Raw genomic sequence first — 18,073 nt, 5'->3', positions numbered from 1 at the left:
TGAAGATAAAGCACTTGACACCAACTTATTTGAGGAAAAATCAGGTAAAAGAATTTTTAAAAATGAAGAAACCCTAAGAATTATGTGGGATTCTATCAGGAGGAATAACCTACGAGTGACTGCAGTAGCAGAACTGGGGGGTTAACAGAAAATACACAGAGATTTGTTGGCAGAAAACTTCCCTGATACTGTGAAAGATGAGAAGATATATATCCAAGATGCTCCACAAACCCCATATAAGGTAGATCCCAAAAGAAAGTCACCAAGAGATACTACAATCAAACTTGTGAAAACCAAAGATAGAGAATTTTAAGAGCGGCTAGGGATAAACGAAAAGTCTTCTACAAAGGACAGTCAATAAGACAAAGCTCAGACTACTCAGAAGAAACCATGCAGGCAAGAAGGCAGTGAGATGACATATATAAAGCCCTGAAGGAAAAACACTGCCAGCCAAGAATTATATATCCAGTAAAACTGTCTCTCAAATACGATGGTGAAATTAGGTCATTTCCAGAGAAACAGAAGATTAGGGAATTTGCAAAACCCAAACCAAAATTATAAGAAATACTAAAGGGTGTCCTCGGGTAAGAATACCAGTAACATCAGATAACAATCCAAGACTAGAACACAGGACAGAACAACCAGACATAAACCCAGATAAGGAAGTCACAAAAATAAATCAAAGCTAAAACACTGAAAATAAGGAAACAAGCAATATGTAAAAGATGACAATATTAAAACAAAAAAGAGGGACTCAAAAAACGTAGTCATAGATCTTTCATATGGAGAGGAAGTCAAGGCTATATCAAGAAATAAACGCTTTGTTTAAACTTAGAAAAATAGGAGTAAATATTAAAGTAACCATAAAGGAAACTAACAACCCTACACATCAAAATAAAAAACAAGAAAAATATAAAGACTCAGCAAATACAAAATCAACAACAATGAAAAAGATGAAAAGAAAAATACATAAAGAAAAATGACTCAGCACAGAAAATTAAGTGGAACAAAGAAGCCGTCAACAACACAAAAAAAGATATCAAGATGACAGCACTAAACTCATACCTTATCAATAATTACGCTGAACGTAAGTGGACTAAATGCACCAATAAAGAGACAGAGAGTGGTAGAATGGATTAAAAAACACAATCCGTCTATGTGCTGCTACAAAAGACACACCTTATACTAAAAGACACAAACTAAAACTCAAAGAATGGAAAAAAATATATCAAGCAAACAATACTCAAAAAAGAGCAGGAGTGGCAATCTTAATCTCTGACAAAATACTTTAAAATAAAATCCACCACAAAGGATAAGGAAGGACACTATACAGTGATTAAAGAGTCAATACACCAGGAAGACATAACAATAATAAATATTTACGCACCCAATGACAGGGCTCCAAAATACATAAAACAAACTCTAACAGCATTGAAAAGTGACACAGACGGCTGCACAATAATAGTAGGAGTCTTCAACATATTAGTTTCGGTGAAGGACAGAACATCCAGAAAGAAGCTCAATAAAGACACACAAGATCTAAACGCCACAATCAACTAACTTGATCTCACAGACATATACGGAACACTCCACCCAACAGCAGCCAAGTATACTTTCTTTTCCAATGCACATGGAACATTCTCCAGAATAGACAACATATTAGGCCATAAAGCAAGCCTTAACAGAATCCAAAGCATCGAAATATTACAAAGCATCTTTTCTGACCATAAAGCCATAAAAGTAGAAATCACAACAGAAAAAGCAAGGGAAAAAAATCAAACACATGGAAACTGAACAACACCTTGCTCAAAAACTACTGGGTTATAGAAGAAATTAAGGATGGAATAAAGAAATTCATAGAATCAAATGAGAATGAAAACACATCCTACCAGAACCTTTGGGACACAGCAAAAGCAGTGCTCAGAGGTCAGTTTACAGCAATAAACGCACACATCCAAAAAGAAGAAAGGGCCAAAATCAAAACATTAACTGTACAACTCAAACAAATAGAGAGCAGCAAAAGAAGCCCTCAGACACCAGAAGAAAGCAAATAATAAAAATTAGAGCAGAATTAAATGAAATAGAGAACACAAAAACAACTGAAAGAGTTAACAAGACCAAAAGCTGGTTCTTTGAAAAGATCGACAAAATCAATAAACCATTGGCCAAACTAACAAAAGAAAAACAGGAGAGGAAGCAAATAACATGAATAAGAAATGAGATGGGTGATATCACAACAGACGCAACTTAAATTAAAAGAATCATAACAGAATACTATGAAAAATTATACTCCAACAAACTTGAAAACCTAGAGGAAATGGACAAATTTCTAGAAACACACTACCTACCTAAACTAACACAGAGGTAAAACAACTAAATAAATCAATAACTAAAGAGATTGAAAAGATAATTAAAAAATTTCCAACAAAAAAAATCCCTGGCCCTGACAGTTTCACTGGAGAATTCTACCAAACGTTCGGAGAAGAGTTAATACCCTTACTACTAAAGGTATTTCAAAGCACAAAAAAGGATGGAATACTCCCAAACTCATTCTATGAAACCAGCATAACCCTAATAACAAAACCAGGTAAAGACACCAAAAAAAGAAAATTACAGACCAATATCCCTCGTGAACATAGACACAGACATCCTCAACAAAATGCTAACGAATAGAATTCAACAACATATCAAAAGTCCTTAGCAATTACACAGCACTTTCAAGAATCAGTATTTGTGCTGCTTTCTAATTAATTCACTAGTTTGATTTCTGTGTGTATTGTGGCTTAATATATAGAAATTATAGCATTTTAGTACTGTATAATTCTGTATACTCAGGCCACACTCATGTAATGCTGATAGTATAGGTATCTTAGCTAGACATGTTAGAAAAAGAGGTATGATTACTAAAAGGGCAAGGACTTACCAAGAAGTATAAATGCTTAATCACAAAACTGGTGAAGCTTGATTCAGACTAGCTCAAACTTACTTGTAAATCTAGAATAAAAAAGAATCGCCAAAGCTATACTTTCTTTGTGACTTGTTTCTCTGTAAAAACCTTTCTGTCTTGTCTTTGAAGTCAGAGGGCATTTTTTAAGCTCACATTTAAAAAAAAAAAAAATCAGAGTGAAGGATATTGATAATTTTTATTTCATTGTGGTGAAATATATATAACAAAACATTTGCCATTTCAACTATTTTGATAATTTCTTTTTTAGTTTTATAAAGTTTACCACTTAATCACAAGAAATAAAGCCTCTTGAATTTTAATTTGTAATATAAGGAGAAAACATCCCTTTACTATCTTACTCATACTTACATTACATATTTAAGCTAACTCAGGAGAAACGAATTAGAAAATTACAAATGTATTCAAACAATACAGCATCTCTCCTTTGTTAACCTGACTATACTAGGCCCAAGATGGAGTCACTTATGCTAACCTAGGGTCAGCAAACTGAAACCTAGCTAGTTTCTCTTTCCTGTAAATGCCTGATCTTCTCAGGCATTGGAAACCTAAGTCAACCAATCAAAGCTTGCTATCTCAGGTACAGTCCCAGTACGCCATAGAAAGAAAAGTAATTTAGAACTAACCAATCACTTTTTGCCCAGCTCTACTTCCTTGTTCTTACACCTTGATGCCCAAATAATTTTGGTCTTTTCCACTTGTCCTTGGCAGCCAGATTAGACACTCCCCAATTCATGAACTGCAAATAAACCTTACGAATTTGTACACAAATTTAATCTTGTGAAAATATTACTTTTAACAACTTTTTCCTATCAATCTGTTCCCAAATGGTAGCTTGTTAAATGAATTACTGTCCATTATGATAAATAACTTAAAAATGAGTATCTATTTAACGGCTTCCATTAGAGAAGGAGCCCTGGTGGTGCAGTGGTGGCTGCTAACTGAAATGTCGGCAGTTTGAGCCCACCAGCTGCTCCTGAGAGAAAGATGTGGCAGTCTGCTTCTGTAAAGATTACAGCCTTGGAAGCTCCATGGGACAGGTCTACTCTGTCCTATAGGGTCGCTATGAGTCGGAATCAACTTGATGGCAATGGGTTTGGTTTTTGGTTTATTAGAGAAATCGAGTCTTTAAAACATTCATTATGCCTTTTACCGTCATATATTTGTGAGGTGTTTTGAATTGTAATGAAAGGGTGGGCAATACTGTAAGATAACTGCTAACTAATGAGAGGTTAAAACTAACAGCCTATTTAAAAGTTGCATGAACTTGCCTGGATAATCTAACCTGAAGATTAAATGTATGTCACGTTCTCTTAATAGCAGTGGTTAAGAGCTACGGCTGCTAACCAAAGGCTGGCAATTCAGATCCACCCTACACTCCTTGGAAACCCTATGGGGCAGTTCTACTCTGTGCTATAGGGTCACTATCAGTCAGAATCGACTCGACGGCAGTGGGTTTGACTTTGGTTTTGGTACTGCACTTTTACATGGCAGTGTATGTAACAGAATAATACACTACAGCAATATGCTTACTGATTTATAGTTTAGTGATAGAATACACAGTGGAAAACCTACACTGGGACAGACGTGAGGAAATGATTTTAAGATAAGCTTTATTACCGCACTGCTAAAGAGACAAAAATCCAGGTTAAGACTTTAGTGGTAAGAATTAACGCAAAAACTGGTTGGATGCCAAGCAACAGTATGCTAGCCAATATGTCTTTCTTCCACTTGACTACACAAGAGACTAAAAAAGTCTGTCTTAATAAAACAGAAATCTAATCACGTAAATTAAGAAATTTTACAGAGTGAGTGAGCCTCAAAATATGTCAAATAATCTCTACCATTCTCATATAACTCCTGTGGCACTCTTTCCAAGGTAAGACTGGGAAATAAGAAAAAAAAGAACCTAACACCACCCCGTTAGTCAGCAGTCATTACTTTTCAATTTTCAAAAATATACAACTTCTCACTTTCCAGGAGAACAATACTACAGGCAAATTTAACAGATGGCATTTAGGATCTCGGAAACCCTGGTGGTATACTGGTCAAGAGCTATGGCTGCTAACCAAAAGTTCAGAAGTTGGAATCCACCAGGTGCTCCTTGGAAACCCTATGGGACAGTTCTGCTCTGTCCTACAGGGTCGCTATGAGTTGGAATCGACTCGAAAGCAAGGGGTTATTTAGGATCTCAAAAATCTCACTGCAATCCAGAAAGCAAACAAATATGGAAATCATTTGCTTACTATTTTTTTTAAGTCAAGAAAAAAATTGAAACAATGCATTTCCATGAATAAATAATTATGAACAGCAACCATGTGTAGCTTACCAACTCACTCATTCTTTTCTAATCACTTTACATGTCTTTAAAAATCTCATTACTGAGTAATGTTTGATCATAAACATATTTGGAACTACAGACTTTAATTTTTTGACAGCAAGCAAAGTGTGGTTAGGATGAATATTTCTAAACATAAAAAATCATTTTTAAAGTGTTTTGAACTCAAGTACTGGAAATACAAAAGAAAAAACTCTCAAAATGTAATTCTCTGTGATGAATCAAGAATAACAGAAAAGATGAAAAATTACTCTATTTAAATTAAGCAGTATATTTTCCTCAGGACACAAAGAAAAATTTACCTTTAGCTGTTTTAGTTATGAGAACAAAATGATTCTTCTGTAACCATAAATGCTTTGCTCAAGAGGCTAGAGTCAAGACAAAAACAAACACTTTAAAAAAAATTAGAAAGCATTTTTCTAACTATAAAAGGCTGGAAAATATCTACTAGAGTAGAAGGAAGGAAAAAAACAGCCTAATTCCTCCCATTTCAGTAAATTCCTATGCATTTCTAACAAAATAATGATTATACAGTATCCTGATCTAAAAAAGAATTTCCCTGTTACGAAAATGTGCTAATATAATTTAAAAGCTACGTAATAGTACATCCAATGTGCAAAAATTCAGAAATATTCCTTAAATTCTTGATCCTTTCCACCTCTTGTTCTCTCTCCTTCTGTATCTCTACCTTCAAAAACTTCATTATTATCTTTTACTTTATTATTATTTCAAAGTCTGCACTTCTTTAGAAGAAACATGGCAGAGAGGAGATTTGGCATTTTCTCTTTGGACGGGACATTTATTTATACAGTTTACTAACCTTCCTATGACTGAATTGGGCACTGCTCAGTTGAATGGAACATGTGAACCAAACACAAAGTTCACAGAAGTCCAAAATAAAGACTGATTCAATGCTTCCAAATATTTTCTGCCACCACCTCCCCCAAGCTCTTAAATGGGTTTTATCAAACAAAAATAGGCGCTATGCTAAGTGCTTTATATGCGTTATCTTGAATCTTAGAAAACTACTATCGTGGTAGGTACTGTTGCTCTCATTTTCTAAATTAGTAAGTGACAAACTGAGATTTGACCCATTTGTACTTCTACACTTCACCACTTCCCTGGAGTCACCCACTTCTTCAATGTGAAGAGCCCGACCTTCCAGGGAGCCAGTAATTCTAAAAACCAAACCAAACAAACAAACCCATTGCCTGTAGAGTCGATTCCGACTCATAGCAACCCTAGAGGACAGAGCAGAACTGCCCCATAGGGTTTCCAAAGAGGGGCTAGTGGATTCAAACTGCCTACATTTTGGTTAGCAGCCAAATGCTTGACCACTACCCCACCAGGGCCCCAGTAATCCTACAGTAATTCTAAACTCAGATCTTCACACTGCATTCAAGATAAGGGTTCCTGTTCCTTTTCTTAAAGCTTGGATAGACAGTAGAGTCACTTTGTTTCTGAAACCTAGGAAGGGAATCACAGCAAAGTTTTTACTGAGTACATATGAAATCTTTATCTTCTCTGGTGGAATCGTCAAGACTTTCCTCTCGGTATGAAGGAATAATTAGCTAACTGCTGGGATATCTGACATAGCAGAGAAAGTAGTAACATTTTAAGCCTAACCTTAAAATGATTTTATGACTTAGTTTTTATTTAGTAGTGTCAATAAGGCTTCGGTTAACAAGAATCATTTTGTACTGATATGACCTTGTATTTACAAAATTCTTGCCCAATTTTAATATGGTTGTAGCCTTTGTTAATCCGAACTCTTAATGACCTTTTTATCAGAACAGCCCTTAATGAAAACGCTTCTGCTGACTCCAAATGTAGAAAAATACATTTTAAACGATGAGACTCTTTCCCAAAACTTTCCGTCCTGCCAGATTTACTTTTCATGTAAGCTTTTTAAACAAATTACCAAATTCTCTCTAAATACTTATGCTGATCAATACAGAATAGCCCAAGTGTATAAATCTTAGTTTTCCACTTAGTATAAAGTTTCTATTTTTCCCATCACACAGTTAATGATTTATATGATTACCAAATTTTAAGAACATCTAGCACGGGGCTTCAAACTAAAACATGTTTCTTATTCCGTATCACCCTGGCTCCAACATGCAAGAGCAACAGCAGCACACAAAGACTTGGGTCAGAGGACTGAGTGCTGAGCCAGCTGCAGAACTCAGAGGAATCACTAAACCACTCATTCTTAACTTCCTCTCCTGTATAATCAGGAACAACACTTTCTCTAAGACTGAAGTGCGTGAAGCAACAAAAGAATCACGTATTAAATTCCAAGTCACTGGTTTTAGCTGATGATACTTATTCTACCTTTATTTTATGAGGGAATGCCTTATTTTATCTTCAAAGAGCCAGTCGGGTACATTGTGGTAAAATAAACAATGGTTAAACTTACTCAATGGCACTTTTAATTTCTTCAGGTACTGAAAGACTATGCCTTTGATGAAACAACCTAAAGGAATATCTAGTTTGATTATGGACTCATTCTCTTTAAGAAAGAGTATTAACTATAATTATTGAAATGCTAAATAAATGAGATAAGGTTTCTATTTCTCATTCCAATATTTTGAAAAGTTGAATCTCAATGATTTTAACAGGAATATCTAACCAAAGCTGGCAGGCCTGTGGTGAGATTTTTCTTTTCTTTATCAAGATCAGTTTAAGTGTAAAAGTATAAAAGGAATACGATGATTTCAAAAAAAAGATAAAAATGTGAAGTAGGCACCATTAGATAAAGATAAATTTAAAGTTATAAAACAGATAAAAACTCGAATCGACACTGCAGTGGACTGTTTGCAAAACATCCACTGTCACTCGGTCAGTAGCCATGGGACCTGCTTGGGCCGACAGCAAGTGTGACCCACGTAGAAAGGGTCTTCGCACTGGGGCTTGCACCCCTGGGCCTGGGAACCCTCCTCTCGACAGGTGAAGCGGTCCTGCCTATAAGGAGGCCCACGTGATGTGGAGCAGAGACATGCCATCACAGCTGAGGGCTGACTCCTGGATCAACCAGCTTGTCTACTGCCAGACATCTGAAGTCATCCTAGGTGAGGTGCCTGATAGTCAGAGTAGCCAAGCTAGACTAGACCAGAAGAATTGCCAGCTGCCTCCAGGATCCTGAACAAATAAAATCGCTGCTGTTTTAAGCCACTAAGTTTTCAGGTGGCTTATTAACAGCAAAAGCTAACTGATTCAAATACATTTATTTCCAAAAAGCATTAAAAATTTGTAAAATCACTCTAGGATGCTCAAAAGTTATCAATACACAAACTAATGATTTCTCCATCTGCTTTTAGAATTTACAATTAGACACACAAAATTTTAAAAATTAATGAAACACTGTCAAATAAGTAGAGCAAGAATAATTAGCAAAAATTAATTAGAAATAAAATATCTAAAATCTGAAAAAATAAACAAAAATGCTACAGAATATACAAAGTTGCAAAACTATTTCAGTATTCACAAAAATTAAAAACAAGTCTAAAAACAAGTCTTAAAACCCAAATAAGTGGATGCCTGGGGCTGCGGATGGGGCTAGGTTTGACCTGAAAGAAGTGTGCAGGAACTTTTCAGGTCATGAAAACATTGTCTATCCTGACTGTTGTAGTGGTTACATGAGTGTATGCCAAACCTCATACAACTATACTCGTAAAAAGGGTAAACTATATTGCATGTGAGTTACACCGCAATAAACAGGACTTTTAAAAGACTGCTGTGGGAAATGAGGGAATACCTTATATTATCTTTGAAGAGCCAATGTGGTACATTGTGGTTTCTCTATAAATTAAAAAACTAAACTTCTATAAACTAACAAATGTATCCTTTGCAAAGAAACATAAAACAAGGGTAGTAGAAAATGCAGACTACAAAAACTGTACATACAATTGTTAAAAATCACCTAAACACAGAAGAAAACACTGCAAGGGACTATATCAAACTATTAAGAGTAGTCTCAATTTGGACAACAGGACTATGAATGATTTACCTTCCTTTTTCTACTTCTATGCATTTTCTGAATTTTCCTTGAGTAGGAAACATTTTTCTAATTGCAAATGAACAATAATTTTTTTGGATAGTAAGACTCAAGATGCAGTTCAATTCATATTTGTACAATAAAAAGGTACTTAAAATACAAACTGAAGTTCTTAAATATTAAATTACAAAAACTCTTAAGTATTTATAATATCTTGATCTAAAACACCACAGTTACGTAAGAACAAATCTAATTAAGGCTTCAAGTTGATGGGTATATGGGGGCTTATTGTACTACTCTCTCTATGTATGTTTGAAAATTTCCCAAGTATCCCCATGAAATAATAATTCAACAAGTAAAGCAGCCAGTGAAAATAAATGTTAGCCTCCATTTGTAAGTTTTAACAGCTAGTATAGCTGTATAAATCACCTGGAGGGAAACAATGACTTATTCTTTCTTTAATTACATCAGGCCTGACTCATTACTTTTGGACATTAATTTTTTAAATTTTCATGGAGTGTTAACTGAAGCAAAACAGGGCAAAAATGGTTTACAGTCACAATTTTTAAGAGCAAGGAAGTGGGAGGAGGAGGAAAAAACATGAGAGGAAAATAGTGCTCACAAAGAGAAAAGAAAACAAAATTACATGTAATCCAGAATATTACCAGTGTAGTAATAAATCAAGATAACTGCAGCAGAGAAATGTGGGATTTAATTTGCACTAATTAAAGAAAAAAGAAAAGTTAATTTTTCAGTTTACTGTAATTAACAAAGCTCTGAACTTACCTAAACTATTTATATTTTTAACGTAAGAGAAACCACACTTTAAAACTATTATCAGAGATAAATTATTCTGAAATTCCAACTTATTTCAGAAAATCTGAATTTAACAGGTAGCTTAATTTTTAAAGTCAAAAAGGCAGAATGTTGGTTCAGCACATCGAGTACTAAGTAAACATTCAGATAACCAGTTGAGTAAATCAATGATCTCAGAATTAAGTCTGAATATTTTCATGAAAGATGATGTTTATCTCGTCCTAAAAATGACAGGCCGTAAATATCAGTCCAAAGTACTAAAGTCAGTAAGGTTTTTCCAGTTCTTAATACAAAGTGGGCCTTGGGATTTCTGGGGTAGAAACATGGTACTGATCCATATTTTAAGTTACTTTTATACAAGCAGAAGAAGCTAATGAAGTTGTCACTACTACCTCTTTGCCCTTAAACAACATGGCTAAACCACTCATTACACAGGCAAGGGAGTAGACCAAGATGACAATTTTATTTTCTTGATGTTTAAAGTTAGATTTCTTTCACGTCAGAAGCATGAAATAAATATTTATGTAGGAACCACCCTTTCACATAGCAACTTGTAGGAGAGGCAGTGATCACTGCATTGCCTTGCAACTATGCTGGTAAAAAATATTTACATAAGTATGAGCTCCCAGGGAAAATTTTTTATATTTAGTTATTTCATGAGTGCATGAAGCGTCACTGTCAACATAAACAAATGTTGTACCTTATCCTCATAACACCACAGATGTTGTTCAAACCAAACCAAAATAGCAAGAGGAAAATCTTAAATTCCCTCTAAGATGGAAGTGATACCTTTCTTGAAACTCCTAAAGCACTGCATCTTCACCTTTCTCAAAGTACTCATCTCCCTCCTTGTATCTGTCATTTCTGTACCTGTCTCTTCTTTTGTAAGCTCCTTAAGGAGAGGGAATATTATTGACTTCTAAAATGTCAATGTGCCTTGCACACTGTTGAATGTGAAACTGAACTTTTGATGATAACTTAGCATGCGCAACGGAAAGCAAAGTTCTAGCAATTCTTAACCTTTTCAGGGCCATTAGTCACTTTGAGAACCTACAGAAAGCTACGGTCCTTTTCCAGAGAAAATCGTGTATACATAATTTTGAATATAATTCTAGGGTCTCCTTTAAGCCCTTAAGAAGTTCAAGAATCCCAGGTAACAATTCTTGGCACAAGGAATTCCAATAGTCCATCTGTTCTCCAAGTGAAGAGATCAGGACTAAAAACAGGGTGTTCAAGTTCAAGTGTCTATCAGACTAGTGGGGCTAGGCCCACACCAGAACAAAAAGATACGAACCAGGCATCTACTCATCACCCAGCCACTCCAGAGAAAACTAGCTAATCAAAACAAACAAAAAACTTTCCTTTAGGGAAAGGGTCAGCCTCAGGGCAGGGAACACATTCCAGCACCAAGGTCTTCCCTACCCCTCAAGGACACCTTCCAAACCATGAGCCCTGCTCACAGACACAGATATCCAATCAGGTTTTCACTGCCTCAGGGTTAGGGTTAGGGCCCTGGTGGCGCAGTGGTTAAGAGCTCGGCTGCTAACCAAAAGGCTGGCAGTTCGAATCTACCAGCCACTCCCTGGAAACCCTATGGGGCAGTTCTACTCTGTCCTATAGGGTTGGTATGAGTCAGAATTGTTTTTTTATACATTTGAGGAGTCCACATGGTGCAGGGGTTAAGCACTCGGCTGCTAACCGATCGTTTGAACCCACTGCAGGAGAAAGACGTGGCAGTCTTCTTCTGTAAAGACAACAGCCTTGGCAGATTATAGAGACTAAAGTTTATTAGGTTATCAGGGGCGGGAGGGAGGGGAAAAGGGGGGTTAACAGTGATGGAAAAATCCCATTAAGGGTAGGGTTGCGCAGTCAACTGCTGCAATTCCTGTCAATAAGTTGTACACAAGTAAAAAGTTGAATTGGCAAAACGTGTGTGATTGGCATTATTTACAACAATGACAAAAAAAAATTTAAAAAAAGAAGAGTAGCTGCTGGGGCTGCTTATGTACAACCAAATACCTCGTGGGATCTGGTTCCTTGGTTTGGAGGTTTAGGGTCATCGTTTCAAGGAACATTCCAGTTAATTGACCTAATAACATATCTAGTACTTCTGTTCTACCTCCTAGTTCTTTGTCTTAAAAGCTTGCAAGCGGCTATCCAGGGCACAATAATTAGTCTCTAATCACCAGAGCAACAGGAGAGACAGGAATAGGAGGAGGATATGGAATGTGTGGCTAATTGCCTCCATGAACAACTGCCTCCTTTGCCATGAGACCAGAAGAAGTGGATGGTGCCGGGCTATCATGACTGAACATTTTCATCAAAGATTCCATAGAAGAATCCTCATCAAAAGGGGGAAAGTGCAGAACAGAATTTCAAATTCTCATGGACTCCAGACTTCCTGGAGCATGAAGGTTGGATAAACTCCTGAAACTACTGCCCTGAGATAATCTTTAAAGCTTAAACCAAAAATATTCCCTGAAGTGATATTAAAACTAAACAATAGCTTAGCTTATAACTAGTAAAAAATGTCTGCCTTGAGCATTATGCTCTTTTAAGAACTATTTATATGGAATTAAATTGACAACAGCAACTTGAAAGATTAGGCAGGAACCTTAGTGGGCGGTAAATTTATGTTAATGCGGGAGGAACAAGTCAGAAAGCAGGGTGAGAATGGTTGTGCAACTCGAAGAATGTACTCAATGTCACTAAATGGTAGATGCAGAAACTGTTGAATTGGTGTATGTTTTGCTGTGTATATTCTCGATGACAACAACATAATAAATAAAATTTTTAAAAATGTCAATAATAGTAGTACCAATTCATGGGTTGTTTGAAGAGTTAAAAAAAGAGACAGTGTCTCTAGTTGATAGAACAGACCAGAAAGGGTTAAATACATTGTGGACGCTGAAAAGGTTGTACATTGCTATCTAGTCCATTCCAACTCATAGTGACTCCAAGTGTGCAGAGTAGAAATGCTCCATTAGGTTTTCAAGGCTGTGATCTTTCGGAAGCAGACCACCAGGCCTATTTTCTGAGGCACCTCGAGATGTGTTTGGATCGCCAACCATTCAGTTAGTACTTGAGCGCTTAACCGTTTGCACCACACAGGGATGCCTCCTGAAAGAGAGCCAAGAGGTAAGCTACAACAGTGCTACCCCCATGGTAGGACGGCAGAGAGAAGAGGATGGTAGGTGAGCTATCTCCTCATCTGTAATAACAGAAAGGCACTTTCAGATACATTACATCTAAAACTGATAAATCAAGAACCAACAATATAAGCATATTATTTAGCCATATGGCTAAAAAATCACTGAAAGTAGTAATAATGAAAACAGATTCGGATTTCTCCTTGGGTAAAAGAACTATAGAACTAGGAGAAAGGAAAGTTAGTCAGGGGATTAATTTTTTATTTTGTATCCTAACATCTTGATTTTTAAAAAGAGGCCTTTATTACTTTGATTTTTTTAAAAAAAAAGAATATCTGACACACGACAGTTGGTTTCTTTCTTCAGAACTACGCAGAACTAGAAGGAAACTTAGAGATCACCCAGCCAACCGACTCATTTCACAGTTGAGACATAGCAGATTGTGCTTTCCAAAGATGGTGGTGCCTGTAGATCCCCTCCACATGCTCTTCCTACAATGTGACACTGACCCTCCACTGCTGGGTAGGGACAATGTGCCCCCCACTTAAACCCAGGTTGGCTTATGCCTGTGGAAGTGACACTGGGAGATCTAAGATTAGGCAGCAAAAGACAATAAAGCTTCCCCTGGCGCTCTCTCCGTGCGATGTGTGCCTGAGGAGCCCTGAGCCAACAGGTAGGAAATCTGGCTGGTCTGAGCCACCTTGCTGGAGAGCTCACAGGCAGAGGCCACACAGAGAGAAATGCCTGAAGATTCTTCCCAGCCCAGGTGTCACACCTGTGAGTGTGCCTTCAGATTTGCAATGTCCAAAACAGTAGCCACTAGCCCCGAGTAACTATTTAAATTTGTATTAATTAAAATTAAATAAAATGAAAAATTCACTTCTCTGTCACATTAGCCACATTTCAAGTGCTCAACAGCCACATGTGGTGAGTTTCTACTGTAGTGTCGGGGCAGATGTAGACCATTTCCATCACTGCAGAAAGTTCCACTGGTAAGTGAGCTGCGTCTTTATCTATTACAGCAGAAAGCTGCTTCACATAATTCCAGCCTCCAGCCTTCAAGCCACCCTAACAAATGCTGTATGGAGCACAGCTATCCCAGTGAGCTCTCCTCAGCATGCAAATTCGTGAGCAAAATGATTGTTGTTGGTTCCAGGGTGGTTTGTTACATAGTCATAATAAGAGGAACACAAGGAAACTAAACTCAGAGTTCTGGGGTCCACAAAACCATTTAAATGGTACAACTAATCACATTTCACTTCCAAGTCCAATAAATGTTTGTGGATAAAGGAAAAAAAGAACTCTGAATTCTCTAGCCCTAGGTATTTTCAGCCTCAGAATGGACTCTGCCACTATGCATCAGAAAAGCTGTCTCACTACTCCAGGAAAAGGCCTGATGGTCCCGACTGAAGAAACAGGAATCTCAGAAATGTTAGCATCAGTGAACCGCTGGCGAAAAACAAGACCTAGCTTCTTTCCAATGAGTTTACTAGAATCACCATTTGACTTAACGTTAGGTGAAGCTTCATTTGATCTTCCAGTGTTTACACTTACATAATAATCTTTTTTTAAGTATTTTGTAAGTATTAAAATGTAAAAAATTAAAATGTGCACTAGCCAAGAAATTTTTACAAAAGAACCATAAGAGGAAATTTGTTCGTAAAAAATTAAAATATAAAAACAAACAAAACTCCCAAACCCCTTTGAGAGCAATCACCAATATTAACCAAAGCTTTCTCTTCGAAATATTTCCTTTCAAAGCAAGGTATTTTAATTGTTAATTACTTGAACTAATTGAAGTTATAGACTAGCGGAGTCCAAAAATAATTTGGGGTTAAAGTGAATTTCCACCTGAACATGGATATAACAAACATTATAAGACTTTCTTTCTCATAATGAATAATGAAGCTACATTGAAACACCCCGGGAAGTGGCAAGGAAGTGGCAAGTTAATGACTGTAGTAACTCTGATGTGATTATACTCTTCTCCCTTCTCCCATTTATGCTTGAAAATTTCCACAGTAAAAAAGCTAAAAACTAACCAATCAACAAACTTCTCTAGTTAAATGTTTTCATTTGAAATGCAAGGTAAGGCTATGCAGAGTTTGAGATAGTGGCAATTTACATAAAGGTCAGGCTTCCTAGAATTTCAGCTTTTAACTGGAAGGCTAAAAGGTGAGAAAAGAGAAAAAGCAACAGTGATCACTTCTAGTACATCCCACTCACAACTGCTCTCCTGTCGGGACTACAGTCAAGAGTCAGCTGACTCACTTTACATATAATTCTAATACGTGTGGTTACTGAATTCCTTAGCTCACAACACATCTCCTCAAAGACAGGCTAACACAGACAGACAGACATACAAAGGCAAAGACTGCTGATGGTCTAACAGGACCAGCAAAGAGAAAATAGCTACGTAAGACATGAAGTTTGCCAATAATTAACACAACTTTATAGAGAGTAATAACCAGTATCTTCAGTGGACCAAGTTCCACAGGCACGTACTAACTACATAATTCGAATCAAATTACTTAACTGCTGTTTTCTCCTTAGGAAAATGAGAGTTGTAGCTACATTAACAGGTTTGTCTGGATGATTAAAAGGGAGATAATTGTTAACAATCTTGAAAGCAGAGTCCCCAATCCCATAATTGTCAAATATCTTGAAAGCAGATTTCCCAATCCCAGCCAACAACTTGACTGCAACCCTCCTGGGTTCCTGACCCTCAGAAACTGAGACAGTTTATGTTTGTTGCATTAAGTTGCTAAGTTTTAGAGTTTTTTGTTAGACAGCAATAGATAAGTAACACATTGCACTTAGGGGACAGTTTGCATATTACACAATTAGTTGATGTTTTTCTAAATATAGTGATGGAGCTGCTTTGCTACGTAAACACAAGGGAACCTTTTAACTGATCAGAATAGAGTGCTCTCCGTCTTGTGATGGTATGTTTATAAGCAGGATAATTATTCTCAGCGCTGAACATCTGGAAGCTGACCTTGCCGGTATGCAAGAGAACTGTAGGGGGTAAAAAACCCAGACCAGCATGTCACCGGTACAGCACATCAGGCCTCAAATTTATCTGCTCTTCACTATACTGTAACAGTTTTTAAAAAGGTACTCTTCATCCTACCTGAATGAGGCATTTGCTCACATCACTAGCACAGAGCGCTTTGTTACAACTCAGCGCCACAGGGATCCACGTGAGGAACATCAGGATGGCTAGAGCAGGCACAGCAACATAGAGGGACTTCATGTTTCTTCAAAGCAGACAACAAGCAACTCCTAGGAGCTAAATAAGCAAAGAAAAACAAACTTTAATTCCAAGACAGGTGCTAGAGTAAAACCAAATACAAAAATGAAAAACAAAACGAATAAACCAAGACTCCTTGTTTGTGGCAAAAAGACTTTTGAGAGATAACTTAAAGTTCATTCTCAATGACGGTATTTAAACACTCAAAAAATACCTATTTTTAAAGATGTAGAATACTGAAATTCCTCAGACTGCTCAGAAATGGTGATTGTGGAAATTATATGTAAACCCTCAGTAACCTGAAAGTGTATGAAGGAAATAACTAGCTCCAAACCTGCACTGCCACTGCTGAGCTTCAGTTTTAGGTACACTACTCCACTCTGGGGCCCTGGTGGCACAGGGGTTAAGGCTTCAGCTGCTAACCAAAAGGTCGGCAGTTCAAATCCACCGGCCTCTCTTTGGAAACCCTATGGGGTAGTTCTACTCTGTCCTACAGGGTCACTATGAGTCGGAATTGGGGGTTTTTGGGTTTTTTACTCAACTTTAACCTCATATAAAAACCATTAATTTTGTACTAGAAAACATTTAACAATGTTTTAATTCTTACAGTTAAAACAAATTTTAAATGCAAATTACTCCAGTAATTATTTATGACTATCTCATTTTGTCTCTCAACAAAATTAGCCAGAATAAAACAGCTCAAAGAAAGGAGTCCACAAAACCATGCCTAAATAATTTAGCAATTAACAAAGGAGATAATAAATTATTAATTGTATTAAGAACTCTGGATAATTTCTTAAAATACAAAGATATTCTTTTAATTCTTTTAGTACCATAGATTCTTCAAAGATATTAGGAAACTACTACAGTTAAAAAAAAAAAAAAGACCAGCACAAATTCTGACAGGAGTTAAACAGTCAACGTGGTTATGAAACTTTAAAAATGAGAAGACATAACTTCTTGGGGTTAAAACACACACCCAAAAGATAATCAATTAAAATAAACGAATATTGATCGAAGGATAAACGGTGGGTTTATGCTTTTATGATTAGCTTAAACCTCTAAGTATCACAAAGTACAATAAAGCAAAAGCAATTAGACGATGAAACATAATAAAGGGCTTTGTACCTGGTATGACTCAATTCAGAAAGAGAAAGCCTGGTGACCGTGAAGCGTTCCCCAAAGACCGTTAGTACCTCAATTCTGATAATTTAACAGCACACACCAAGTCAGATGATTTCGGAAGCCGCCACATATTTGTGGAGGCCAACTAAAACGACCACTAAAAAAGCAATTTAAAAAAAAATCTTTTACGGTTGTTTTCTGACGTGCTTAACAAATGCTCCTCCCCGAATCCTACTGGAAAACGTGTTCTAGAAGATGTGGGCATGTGCAAACCAGTTAGCAGAATTCTTTAGTTCTTTCAGGAGTTGGAAAAAATAACCCATCGGGGCGGCTGTCCACCCATCCTGGCCGCTGTCTGCCACCGCGGCTCCGGCCCGCGGCCCGTACAGAACACCGGGCGGCCTTCGCGGCAGCGGGGCCGGGCCCAGGC

The 18,073-nt window shown here is 37.0% G+C and overlaps 1 protein-coding gene across 1 annotated transcript in view; it reads right to left on the bottom strand.

The window, feature by feature from the left end:
- Positions 1-16,659, bottom strand: part of TWSG1 (twisted gastrulation BMP signaling modulator 1) — an 88,892-nt gene extending 72,233 nt beyond the window's left edge. Inside the window, exon 1 of the mRNA XM_004385791.2 lies at positions 16,399-16,659. Within this exon, the coding sequence (XP_004385848.1) occupies positions 16,399-16,521 (123 nt within the window). The 5' untranslated portion in view covers positions 16,522-16,659. The remainder of the gene's footprint in view (positions 1-16,398) is intronic.
- Between the last annotated feature and the right edge of the window lie 1,414 nt (positions 16,660-18,073).

Source organism: Trichechus manatus, unplaced genomic scaffold (genome assembly GCF_000243295.1).
Source record: "Trichechus manatus latirostris isolate Lorelei unplaced genomic scaffold, TriManLat1.0 scaffold00146, whole genome shotgun sequence".
NCBI classification, from domain to species: Eukaryota; Metazoa; Chordata; class Mammalia; order Sirenia; family Trichechidae; genus Trichechus; species Trichechus manatus.
The sequence above is the reverse complement of the archived record's forward strand: the minus strand, read 5'-3'. Positions and strand labels throughout refer to the sequence as shown.